Genomic DNA, 13,450 nt, shown 5'->3' on the forward strand with positions numbered 1-13,450 from the left:
GTAGTGGACTGATTCGGACACGACAGTGTATTTCAATGCCACACGCTGCACAAGAGTGAGAATTTATATGACGTACAAATTTAGCAACAAGCGCCATTGTTTACGCAGCAAGTTCAATAGAAGTTGCACAAGCAGAACAATGATTTACAGGTTAAAAGCAATGTGCAATTTGTCATGGTTACCATGTATGCACAGTCAGATGCAGTTAACAGAAATGTAATATTGTGCAGTTACAAAATAACAATTTTTCTATTAATCTTTGTTTACACTAGAATGAACAGGCAGTTACAGCTCACGATAACTGATAAAGCAGCGGTAAATGCAGGGATTGTTATATTGTGGTGTGCTTGTGATAGTGAAGCAAGCAGAATCCCGGCAGAGAGGGATGAAACACTTTATTGGGCAAATTTGTGCTCAGAAAGAAGTCACCCACTCGATGCAACGATAACCTTGAGAACAATTGTTTTTCGTTCGTAATCCGATCTGAAGTAAGACGCATCTACACTTACACATGTGGCTTCGAATATTTCAGCTTTATTTCTGCAGGCTGCATTAGTTGCAGAATAAACTATACTGTTCTAAATGTGCACTCAAACTTGTTTGACTATTCTAAAAAGCTGAAAGTTTCCCAAACATTTGAGTGCGGTTTGCACAAAGCAGTGGTAGTATGTGTAACGGACCGGTTACAGAAAGATCTTAAAAGCACGCACAGCAATATTGTCTAGCCAATACAGCTTTTCAGATTACATCTGTTACGTCTCCAACTGTACAATACCTATGTTGGCCAAACTGCGTGGTGCATAAATGTAAGAGCATAAAGCATTAGGCAAATATATGGCCTCGAATAACATGGACCGTTCCCTACACCCGACTGTGCTAAACTATACAGCGGACTCTCAAATGTAAATCTATTAAATGGTACTGCTGCTAAAATAGAACAACTGCCTGTGATATGATTGGTTTCGTCCCTGCATACTGCACCCCTGTTCACCTCTTAGTTAACGGAACTCCTTTCAAATAGAACATATTCTCCCAATCTTTTCAGGTTCCGTTTAATGATATTCTATTGTATGCTACAGTTCAGCACCTCTTCAGTTCGGCTGCTCCTTAATGTGAAACTTTTGTACATACAGAAATATTCGATGCTGTTTTCACACACCAGATGGGGCTATAAGACACTAGTCTCACAAGTACTTCGTGGCAGCTTCATTCATGCACCTGTTACTTTGCTATAGCTCAACACACTGCACTGGAATACAAAGACGTTCAGCCAGCAACAACTGTATGAAAACATCTATGCATCATAATTTTATGGAACTGGAGTTCAAAGCTGTTGGGAGCATTAACTAGCAAGTCGTTGCGGCAGGCGGGAGTACTAGAGAAAAGAAACAAGAAAAAAAGAGGTGGAGGGGGAACGGTATAGGGGTTGTTTCAGGCACCTGCAGCTGTGCACTCAAACAGAGATGAAGTCCAGGCTGATTGAAGAAAGAATAAGAAAGACAAGCAATACATCGCACTGCCACAACTCTAGCAAAATCTCATGAGCTCAGGCAGGCTAAATTAATAAATTTAATTCCCTCTGCAAAAGGGAATGTTAACACTTATTGTCCCCATCCACAACTACAGTATACAGTTGAATCACGATAATTCCAATTAATAAAAGCTAAATAGACGGAGGGCTCTCAATGCAATGGCGCATGTGCATTGAGCTAACACATGAGGGGGAAGTTTCAGAAGACTTACATTTATTCACAAATCACAGGACATTCCTTATTAATTGAAGTAATCGGTGATGCACGTCTGCACACGTTTGCCTTACAGCGAGCTTGCAAAGCATTTCTACTTTGGCTTCAGCATTCTCTTGGCAAGAGAAGTTGCGCACGAAAATGTCCGGCGCCGACACTTCCTAAAGACGATGACAACAACGACTGCATAGCTTCTCCGCTACGCGGTCGCAGCATGGCCAGCACATGACGAGAAAGGAAGAGCGTCTCCATGCGGAGAGAAGCAGATCGGAATTTGAGAGAAAACTAACACTCCATGGCAGTTTTTTTTTTTTTTTGCTCTTTTCACGCACGTCGTTGAAAGGTGAAGGGCTACGTGGCAGGAACAGGAATGGGGAAAGCATGGCACCGGCGTGTGAGAGACCTCCCCTCCCCCCCTCAAGGCGCAGAGCCGTGCTCCCGCAAGGGGCAAGGGCAGCAGAAGATAGTGCCTTTTCCTTTCCTTCCATCACACATTGATTGAACCCAGCGACAGCTTTTTTTTTTTCTCTCTTTTTGCGCTCAGCGTTGGAAGGATAAGGGTCTTTACGTGGCAGGGACAGAAAAGGGAGGAGCGTGTTGCAGATCGGCATTTGAGAGAGAGAGAGCAAACATTCCACCGCAGCCTGTCCTTTCCTTTTCATTTCCTTCGCGCGCAGCATTGAGGTGTCGCAGGTGCCGCCGCTGGATTGGGCAGGGTGCTGAGAGCATTTTCGAAGCACAGTATATTCAAATTAACCATCGCAAGTGCTTGCGCATGCAAATTACTGGGCGTTTTCGCCCATTGGAATACACATAGCTCTGATGGGATCTTATCGCGAGTTCGAATTAACCGGAAGTTGGAATAAAGTGTGTTAAAGTTAATGAGATTCAACTGAATTATATTAAAACCTGTAGTTGGGCTAGTAGGTAATTCGTCCTATTGTAAGTGAATTTAGCACAACTTGAAAATCCCTTGAAACACTCGCACATTCACACGCTTTTCCAACGTGTGGTGTGTGTTTCTTTAGTGCAGTAGTGTGTGAAACTACTTGAAGTTTGGATTTGTGCCAGTGGACACAAGTTCGCAGCAGAACATCGAATTATGACGCAACTGAATGCCTGTGCATTTATAGTGACTCAAGAAATATACCAGGGGTTCTCAAGCATGTTGCTGCCAGGGAACTCTGCTAAGCTCCATTAAGTGCCAAGGAACTTCCCCCCCCTCCTAAGGCGGGCTTTTTTCATGTTTATTTTTAATAAAAACAAAAGCACTAAGATGTGATTATTGACGCTCGGGCGTGAATAATGGAGGTTCCCTAGATCGATCACACCTTGGGATTGCCATCTAAGTGAGTTGAGTGGGCGAGTGCAGAACCAAGGAAAATTTATCAGTGGCTCGCGGTACCCCGAGGAGGGGCCTGCTTTGAGAACCCACTTTGAGAACCCCTAAATTACACAATGCAAGCACGCTCTTCACAAGGTCATCATGTCGGAATGTAGATTGGTGTTTTAGAAACAGAGCAAACGCTCGGTTTCCATGTCACTTATCCCCGCTCTCTCTCTCTCTCTCTCACACACACACATACACACACACGTACACACAAACACACGAAAAAAACACATACAAAAATGTCTATAATGTTGTATAAACTTCCATCACCATACAAAAAATTTTCTTTAGTGATGCAGTAACTATAGCCAAATATTGTTCCTAATCAACGCCGTGTTCAGTTTCAAAGTGCTTATTTTGGAGAGACATAAATTCAAATGGTCATAGGAAACAACAGCAGTGATGCACAGAGATTTCATTTCGTTGCTTAGTCACCACAGCAGCTTTTATACAATATTAATGCAACAGGGTACTCAAATATCTACATAATATAACATTGAATAATAACTGCAACAAACTCTTTTATGTGAAAATGTTTTATGTCGAGTCGACATATGTAGCGCTCCCACGTGATGAACAATGTGCACACTTACTAGAATTACCACAAGATGGCACTACTGTACTGGGTGCAACCAACGAGAGACAAGAAATTGGGAATTTTGATGCATCGGCACGCAGCACGAATGTTGAGTGTGCAATGTGCAGTAGTTGCAATGAATGTTGCCAAGCAGAGTTGGTGAAACAAAACAGTATGCAATGTTATGTATCAAACCTAAACATTACGACCCGCTTGTACACTTTTGATAGAGCTATAAAGCGAGGCTTTATAAGGAGAAGGTTAACAACTGCCCAGGAGAGACTGAAACGGAAGATGATATTGAGCCTTTCCAGAGCACTCCGGTGAGTTTATACACAGTAAACTCTTGAAAATTCCTAACTTAGGGTAATTCAAACAGATTTGAATATTCGTTTGCCCCACTATATTTTTATTGCAATTTTAACTTTTTTGCCTACACAACATGGGTTAGCTTAACTCATACTATTTCTTTGCACAAAATTGAGTAATTCATGCTTTTTGCTTGTCTGTAATGGAAAATATTTGCTGCTTTTGTTGATCCAGGTGAATATTTACAATATATTATTAACAGTCCCAAATAAAACCTATCACCTGCGAGCAACATGGATAAGCTAGCCAAATCCTGCACACAAACAATCACGTGTAAACTAAAGATGAAAAGAAAACATAAGAAACCGAGATGGTCTGGTTTACAGTGTAATCCCATTCAACAAAACACTGTTAAGGGGGGACGTGGCAATGAAAATGGTAAATTTAGTCAAAATGTTCAATTTTTTTTAAATATCTTTTTTCTGCAATCCTGAGACCATGTTTTACACATCATGGTTAAATATTAGACCAAAATAAGTAGTAAAAGATGAGAAAAAGGCAGTTTGCTGGTGGGCTGTCGTCAAATGCTATAAAAAAAATTGGGCTTTAGAAAATGCAAATCTGCAGCTTTCTCTTGGCCCATAGCCACCATACTAGCATCATCACCAAGAGGATAAATCGGAGCTCAATATAACCACTAAGTTGCGTTTCTGCAATAAAAAATAAAGCTTGCTTCCTTCCCAGTTCCGTTTCCTTAGCTTACAGCTCCAATTTAACTGAGCTTTTCTCAGCTTTCATTTTTTGAGCAGTTGCTGACAGTCATCTCTGTGCCATTTTGCAACAAATGAAGATATAGCGATTCCGTTTCCCGCACTTTGATTCTGAGACATTGGTGAGTGCCATAAAGCTGCCCATATTTGTGTGCACATATACAGTGCTTTATAATTGGCATTTTGTAAAGTTGTTAGTAAGACAATATTTCCAGCACTTTTGTGTGCTCACTTGAACTTTAAAGATAAACCAATAGCATGCGCACAGAAGGGGCCCTTTTAAATATCCTTATGCAAAAATGTTGACAAACTTATGTCTAATTAATTAATTATTTTGGGATTACAATGAGAGTCTATCAAGTGCTGTAACTGAAAAACATCAGATCGCTTAAAACCAATTTCAGTTATGATATCAGCACAACAAATGAAATCTACAAGCCAAATTTCATCACTTTATTTCAATATAACAAAAATAATTGATTGATTTGTGGGGTTTAACGTCCCAAAACCACCATATGATTATGAGAGACGCCGTAGTGGAGGGCTCCAGAAATTTTGACCACCTGGGGTTCTTTAACGTGCACCCAAATCTGAGCACACGGGCCTACAACAGATATAACAAAAATAGTTAAACCAATAAACGAAACTATTAAGGGACCATATTTATACGAATATAGGTCGACCTTTTCTTTCCGAAAATGTTGTTCAAAACAAGCTATTGATCTATATTCGTGACCAAAGAATCTCGACCTATATTCACGATCAAACCAACAAAAAGTGCTGAGTTTATGGCGTTCAACAACTGCGACCGCTGTTCTTCAAGTGGTGCCTGCTGCAAACGCATGTTAGATACTGAAATCTGAAACAAAGACACCCCCCCCCCCTCCTCCTTTTCGATTACCTAAGTAATTGAGAAAAAGTTATTTATGCAATAGCCGCAAATCGCCCCCGGGAAATGCAGCCGCTCCGCCGTGTTTGCGATTATAACCCACGATTTCTCTAGGTGTTGGCCGTGAAGTCCCTGGCCTACTAGCCATGCTTCTGGTACTGCTTTCTGGCGCGCAGCCGCACTGGCACTGGCCTGAGGGCTCGCCGCCTCCATTCATTGTACGATCAGCGGGACGGGGTGACAGTTCGCATTTACGCTGCGTCGTGCTTTCTACCAAGCTGCAAAAATTAGGCACCTTTTTGTAACCACCATTTGGTTGTGCGCAGTTGCGACTATGTCACGTCAGCAGAGCTACACAGGTGACTTCAAGAGCCAAGTGATACCTTTTACCGAGGACTTGAGCAATTGTGCCGTGCAGTGCGAGTTCTGCGTAAATGAGACGTTGATTAGGGGTTGGCAAAAGCAGCACGACCGTCTGTTCGCGTGCAAATGTCGGCATCGTGCCTTTTACGGCCCAGCAATCATCAGCAGTGGCAACATGGATGACGTCGTTTGGGAAGTCGCGGATGCTTGAGAAAAATCCGATGATGACATCACATCTGACAAGACGACGGCTTTGGCAGCAATTAGGGTGCTGAGTTATGTAAATAAAAGTGTGCTACATTTCGATTTTCCTGTTTCTAAACTAAAGAAAAAAAAAGCATTGGTCGACCTATGTTCGAATATTTTTTTTTTCTCTAGTTTAACAGTATAAATAGGGGTCGAGCTATATTCGTGCGCGACCTATTTTCAAGTATGTACTGTACATTTGGTTGGTCTCCTATATATGTAACGATAAAAAGTTTCGGGTAATCAGAACATTCTTTTTCTTTACATTGATTTAATGAAACTAAATCGGGCAAGCTCTGTTAACATCGGAAATGACCATGGAAGTCTAGCAACTATGTATGGGACAAATACCGAACCCAGACAATCCAGCGATCACACATGCTTGCGTGCGCTGTGCAGGGATCGACGGCCTGTTGTATATTTGAGATGGAAAGAAACAAATAAACACAAAAACTGCAGCACAATGCGCTTCTGCTTGTAACAAAAGTAATGACTATTCAAGAATGTACAACACCTGTCAAATACAGAAAATGCGAAAAAGCTCAATGTCAATAGGTCCGTGCTATATTTAGGATACTCAAGAACAGAGGGAAGCTTGGACACTTTGCCACGGACAGAATGTGGATGAGAATGTCGGCGTACAAAGAAATTGAAGATGTGCTTTATCCTGGTTCAAGCATGCGCACAGTGCCAACTTCCCGATCAGCGGCCCCGTTTCGTAAGAAAAAGCCATAAAGACTTCTCGGTTGGGCTTTAGGTGGTTCAGGGTGACCAATGGCCGACAGAGCCATTTAAAAAAGCGTCACGCCCTTGCCTTTAAAGCAGTTTCGGGAGAACGTCCAGCTTTAGACAAAGATGTATGAGGCCACTGCCAGCAGTGGAGGCTGCAAGAAATTTAGGAAGCCCAAGAAGAATGTGACTTGTTTAATGATGAAATGGGGTAGTCTTACAAGGCACTCCCGACTACGACTCTCGTTTACAAGGGGAAACCTGTGCAGAGGAAAAGCACTGCGAAAATCGGATTACGGTGCTAGTAGGTGCCAACATGGATGTCAGTGATAAGAGGAAGGTGGTAGTTGCGGGATACTTAAAAACCACAACGCTGCCTGTCACGTAGCACATAAATGGGAAAGCTAGTATGCTTGGAGCTTTTCAAGTAAAGTCATACTTCACTAATTTTGTGGTCTTTGTTTCAATAAAACTTCCCATAAATGGAAGACGTTCTCTTGCCCTCCTTGAGTTCCGTTTGAAGGAGTCTACTGTATTGCGCGCAAAACATTAAAATCACTGTCGCCACGGTGCATTGATATCATGTGAAAAAGTAAACTAAGACTGTGCCTTCATCGCACATGTGTGCATAGGCCATGTAATAACGAAGCAAGCACCATCGTACCCCCCATCTCCTTATTTAAGGGTATTTCAAATTTCAAGCTTGCCCGGGTCATTGCCCGGGTCATATTTATGAAATCTTCGGACAGTTAAATTCCTATGGTCTCTGGGAGACAGAATTGTTGAGAGCCTACTGAATGTGTAACAGCTCTACCACCGTAGCATTAGCTTGGGAGGCTGCGGGAAGTGGTTCCCGGGCTACAGCAAGAGCCGGTAACCTTCCCCCGATCGAAGAATCTTCCTATGTCTTACCCTGATGAGAAGAGCAGCAAAGCTGGGAGAAGGCTAGTGTTATGTGTACTCGCACATGTGCCCGCATCCGGCAGGACAGAGCCGTTGCGTGCGGAACCATGCCGACAGGTGCTGCACGTGCCCACCGTGTGCACAGCCTTGGCACCACACAAACAGCCCACGCACCACTTCATGGCTGCACACAAGCAAAATGCACAAAAGAAAACAATTCAGAGGTTTTGCAAAGACACTACAAACGAACAACCTGTGTTAGACGGTGATAAGTATGTGTTGATATCTATGTTTTGACTAAGCATCATATGGTCGGGAGAAGCATGAAGTAGAAAAAAAAACGAAAGAGCGCCAACAAAAATGAAAAGGTTTAAAACATTTATCCTGTACTCTCCATTCATGGGATATCCTGCGGCCGCCGAAAGCGATATAGTGGGGGCGCGGGGGCTACATCGATAGATGACAAACATTGATTGATTGATTGATATGTGGGGTTTAACGTCCCAAAACCACCATATGATTATGAGAGACGCCGTAGTGGAGGGCTCCGAAAATTTTGACCACCTGGGGTTCTTTAACGTACACCCAAATCTGAGCACACGGGCCTACAACATTTCCGCCTCCATCGGAAATGCAGCCGCCGCAGCCGGGATTCGAACCCGCGGCCTGCGTGTCAGCAGCCGAGTACCTTAGCCACTAGACCACTGCGGCGGGGCTAGATGACTAACATTTTTGGCTGCATACTTTATACACACATCAATAACTGACATACATCTTTGTTCACCCACATTAAAAAAAAATTGACATTTTGGCTGCTGTACTTTAATGTCTAAAAAAAAAACCTTTTCAGTTTGGTCAGGGCTCTTTAATTTTGTTTGTACTTGGAAAGTATGTTTTGTGTCATTGAATTATTTGTACTCATGTTCTATTACTGATGAACTTTTACTAACATGTATAGTGTAAAATCCTAAGGAATCGTGGTTTGGGCAAATTAAAGCCCAGAACATATATACTTTTTCACTTAGTATTATATCCACCCACAATACCAAAAACATCACTCTTGCTACGAGACAAGACACTTAGCAAACCAGGAAAAGCGAAAAAAAAAGAGAGAGAGAGAAGTAGCCAAGCTGCCTTGAAGGTGCCGTGCTAGCTCACCGTGACGTCGCGGCAAGCTGGTCACCTTCTAATTGCAGCATGTACTAGACACAGTATTTACTCGCGTAATTAACACACCTCTTTTCCCCAAAAAATCGAAGCAAATTTAGGGGTGCGTTTTTTATTTAGGACAAATGTTATTAATACTTATTTCGGGATGAGCAAAAAATACGCTAATAAAAAAAAGTTAGGTCGCCTACTTCTTTCATTTAATATAATGCACTGTTTGGAAACAGCTTCTCTGTTTCACTTCATTCATCTTCAGTGGTTGATGGTGCTATCTTCTGCAAGATGCCCCCATGCCCCGTGCACAGTCCATAAAAGCATTTTGTGGCTCTCTTTTCTCGGAATCATTTAACTGCAACAGTGATATCCGCTGCGACCTCATGGTTCACCCATAAGTATGCGCTGTGACGTTGCGATGCACTTTGCCAACTCCGTGGACACCTCGCACGACGACTGAGCCACTGCCGTTGAAATTGCAGCAAGTAACCAACATTGCAGCAAGTTACCACCGCATCATCAAGTTGAACTGTCGATAACAAGATTAACGACAAAATACAGCCACCACCTTACTGTTCACATGAGAAGTGACTGTAGAAAAGGTAGTCTATATCTTGCGTTCCTTGAATTAGGCACGAATAACAAGCATAAAGATCTAATTGCAACAGCAGTGAAATTCAGAGGTGCTGCAATGCTGCGAAAATCGCCACGCTCTTTTCTGGGTGGCAAGTGACCTTTTCTCAATTTCAAGAAACCTGCAACGTGATGGCGATGAATGGCACTTCACGACAGCCATGGCGATAGCAAACCCAGTCATCATCGCTCGGAAATCGCGTGCATGTGATTGGGCCTTTTGTATTTGCAGGAAGCGACCATTGGTTGGTGCGGGCAGTTTCGTCACCTTCGCTCGCTGTGTGCTTGTCAGCTGCGATGTCTCTCCGTATGCACCATTAATTAACCATGCCTTGGAGCAAGGATAATAAAAAAAACAAAACAAGAGAGGGCAGCACACAGATAGAAAGAAAAACAAAATGGTGCACAGAAGCAAATGAAGGGGGGAAGGGGGGAGCGGCCCGGGAGGGGGGGGGGATCAGCACAATAAAGAAAACTGGAAAAGATCCAACAGGCAAGAAGACGCGAACAAGGTGTTGGTTTGCTGAACTGCATATGATGAATGTAAGGGGTGTGTTATTATGCGGGAGAAAAAAAGAAAAATTATGACGACTGAAGTTGGCGTGCATTCATTATGCAAGTGCATCCATTACGTGATGAAATACGGTAAATGAAATAAGACATGCATGAACCAAGCAGCTTACCAGATGGCGCAGGGAGCAGGTATGGCCTTGCAGCGGTCGCACAGCCAGCCAGAGCGGGCCAGGGGCTTCTGGCAGCCGCCACACACTGTGTGCACTATGGTGGACTGCTGGTTCAGCGACGACACTGAGGCCAAGTTGCTCAGTGACAGCACCCGTGCTATCACGTTCCACATCTGGAACCGACTCAGCAGGTCTGGTTTCATTGCAGCGTGGATAAATGCAACAGGGACGTGAATGTAGTGGAACACAATGTGGAAGAACGGGAACAAAAAAGAAGCTATGAAGGACAGAAAGGTGAACTGTAGTTAGTTGGGATTGGGCGCGGAACATATCCATGTGTGCAAACACAGGCGTAAGAGAATAGAACAGGACCACGATGACACAAGCACCCCCTTGTGTTCTTTGATCTCGTTCTCCAACACGTGTGTACGTAAAGCTTCTCTTCTTTGGCAAAGCACAAATGTTTCAAGGGATTAGCAACACTTATGCTTGGGAGAGTCGGTTTCTACTTATGAGGAACAGACGAGCACTATGCAACGGGGACATACACAAGAGGCGCCTGTTCTATGTGCCTCTCATCCATGTCCCCGTTTCATAGCGCTCTTCTATTTTGCATCAAGCTTCGGAGGCACGTCTGTTGCGATGTGATGTCTGAAATGATAACATGAACACCACTTTATCTGGAATGCTTTTGAAAGCATTGACAATATCAAAAACAAGCGAGACTCTAGGACAGTCATGTGTCATATCTCGTTTTCAGACGGTATTTGCTGTGTCAGCCACGCTGAAGTTCAGATATGAATTTCTCTGAATTATGTAAAAAAACGCGGATGTAACACATGGGCTCTGCATGAGATGATAGATTTATACCATTTAGCCAGTGATGCAGTTATGAAGCCTCAAAATAATAATAATAATAATAATAATAATAATAATAATAATAATAATAATAATAATAATAATAATAATGATAATAATAATAATAATAATAATAATAATAATAATAATAATAATAATAATAATAATAATAATAATAATAATAATAATGTCATTATTATTATTATTATTATTATTATTATTATTATTATTATTATTATTACTATTATTATTATTATTATTATTATTATTATTATTATTATTATTATTATTATTGGGTTTAACTTCCAGAAACCATTATATGATTATAAGAGATGCAGTAATGGCGGGCTCCGGAGCCTCAAAAAATGATGTGCAGTGTGTTTCAGAGCGAATTGAACACATTCAGATCAATGTTGAATAATTCCATATCAGATCTTTGCAATGGCTACTTGTATGTCAAAGGAAATCAGGAAGCCCTCCTTTCGCACTCTTAAACACATCACACAATCAGTGAAGCATTGTGGTGTCAAAATAACTTCTACATTTTACTTGCTTATCTTTGAAGGTCTAGTAAGATGTCACTGGACACGTAGTTATACCTATAACTTGAATGTATTACAATACTAGGCTTGCACGAATAATGAATTTTATTTTCAAAGTGAATTCAAAGCAAATAGTGGTTTCGGTTGAATAATTTCGAATCGAATTTGCATAGCTTGTATCATATACTATAATGAAAAATTCGCATACAGTCGACTCCTCTTAAACGGAACTTGAAGGGGATCCATAAAACTGTTCCATTAATCAGAAGTTTCATTTAAGCAAAGTACACTTATTTAGTGAATCAAAAACTTAATTAAAATTGCACAAACCCCACCTTACTCATGAGGATGAGTAGGAGAAAAAAAGGAGTGAAGGGTAGTTTGTTTGGCAAGCTTGAGTTGTTTTTTCACAAAATATGCACCCATGCCTGACAAACTAGCCAGAAATTCTGAACAAGCCTCATGCTCAAAGTAGTGCTGCAAAACCACTGCAAAGTTCAGCAGCCTTTTTAGCTGATCTGTCTGGTGGCACCACTACACTGGAAATATTGTCATCACATCCATCGCTGGAAGGTTGATCCTCATATTGCACTTCGGCAATCATTTCCTCGACAGTCTCCTCACGACAAGTATGAGCATTTTCATCAATTGATTCGTAGTCCAGCAGCGTGAAAGGGGCAGAGGGCAGGACCTCACTGAATACTGCACCTCAATGTCGGCATCAACCGGGCTTTCTTCTTCATGGGGTACTGCTTTTCACACTTGAAAGCCACCATGATGAACGCATCTGTGTATTGTTGCCTTCACTTGTTCCCAGGCATGAGCCAAAATGTAGATGGCTGCCAATAAATCTATGCTGTAGCATTTCCCGCTGTCTGCACAGAGCAGCATTCGGTGGAGCAATAGTCTGCGGTAATGAACTTTAATGTTCTAAATAACCCCTTGATCCATTAGCTGTACCACTGCCGTTGCATTGGCTGGCAAAAACTCCAGAGTGATGGCTTGGAGTCTTTCAACCTGATGAAGACAACTTTGCTGCCTTCCCTCGTAAATCTTGCATATTCCTCCGATAGCCAGTTTTCGAAAATGGCCATAGTCATCCACACTCTGCCGTCCACATGGTACGCAACGGGAAGGTGTCGAACGCCTTTGAAACAACGTGGGTGCCTTGATTTTCCTATTACCGACAGCTACAATTTCTCATCTCCTGCCATGATCACACCCACCAGCACGGTGATGCGATCTTTGCTGTGTTTTCCTCTACTACAGACTTCGCCTTTGAAGGTGAGAGTCTTTGATGGAAGCGCTTTATAAGAAAGACCCATCTCGTCGACATTGAAGATGTCTCGTGGCTCAAAGCTCATCAAAATTTCCTTAAGCCGCGCCTGTAGCCAGTCAGTGCAAATGTCCCTGTTGACTGCAGCACTCTCACCCAAGATTACTTAGAAGACTAGGCCATGGCGTGTTTTGAAGCGGTTGAGCCATCCGTCATTTAGGACGAAGTTCTCAACACCCATTCGCATGGCGACCTCTCGAGTTTGCTGCTCGAGAATTGGTCCGCTTATGGGCAAATTGGAACTCCGTGCACACTTGAACCACAGAAAAAGTACTTTTTTGAGTTGTTCATAAGGCATCGTCCGCATCAGCATCCG

General features: G+C 42.4%; 1 protein-coding gene across 2 annotated transcripts in view; it reads right to left on the minus strand.

Annotated features, from left to right (window-relative positions):
• Positions 1-13,450, minus strand: part of LOC119178613 (GATOR2 complex protein WDR24-like) — a 48,245-nt gene that overhangs the window by 8,551 nt on the left and 26,244 nt on the right. For both annotated transcript variants that reach the window (XM_075883520.1, XM_037429826.2), the window contains 2 exons: positions 10,399-10,591; positions 7,931-8,105 (listed from right to left, as the gene is read on the minus strand). In XM_075883520.1, the coding sequence (XP_075739635.1) occupies positions 7,970-8,105; positions 10,399-10,591 (329 nt within the window). In that variant the 3' untranslated portion in view covers positions 7,931-7,969. The remainder of the gene's footprint in view (positions 1-7,930; positions 8,106-10,398; positions 10,592-13,450) is intronic.

This window comes from Rhipicephalus microplus, unplaced genomic scaffold, assembly GCF_043290135.1.
Source record: "Rhipicephalus microplus isolate Deutch F79 unplaced genomic scaffold, USDA_Rmic scaffold_18, whole genome shotgun sequence".
In the NCBI taxonomy this organism is placed as follows: Eukaryota; Metazoa; Arthropoda; class Arachnida; order Ixodida; family Ixodidae; genus Rhipicephalus; species Rhipicephalus microplus.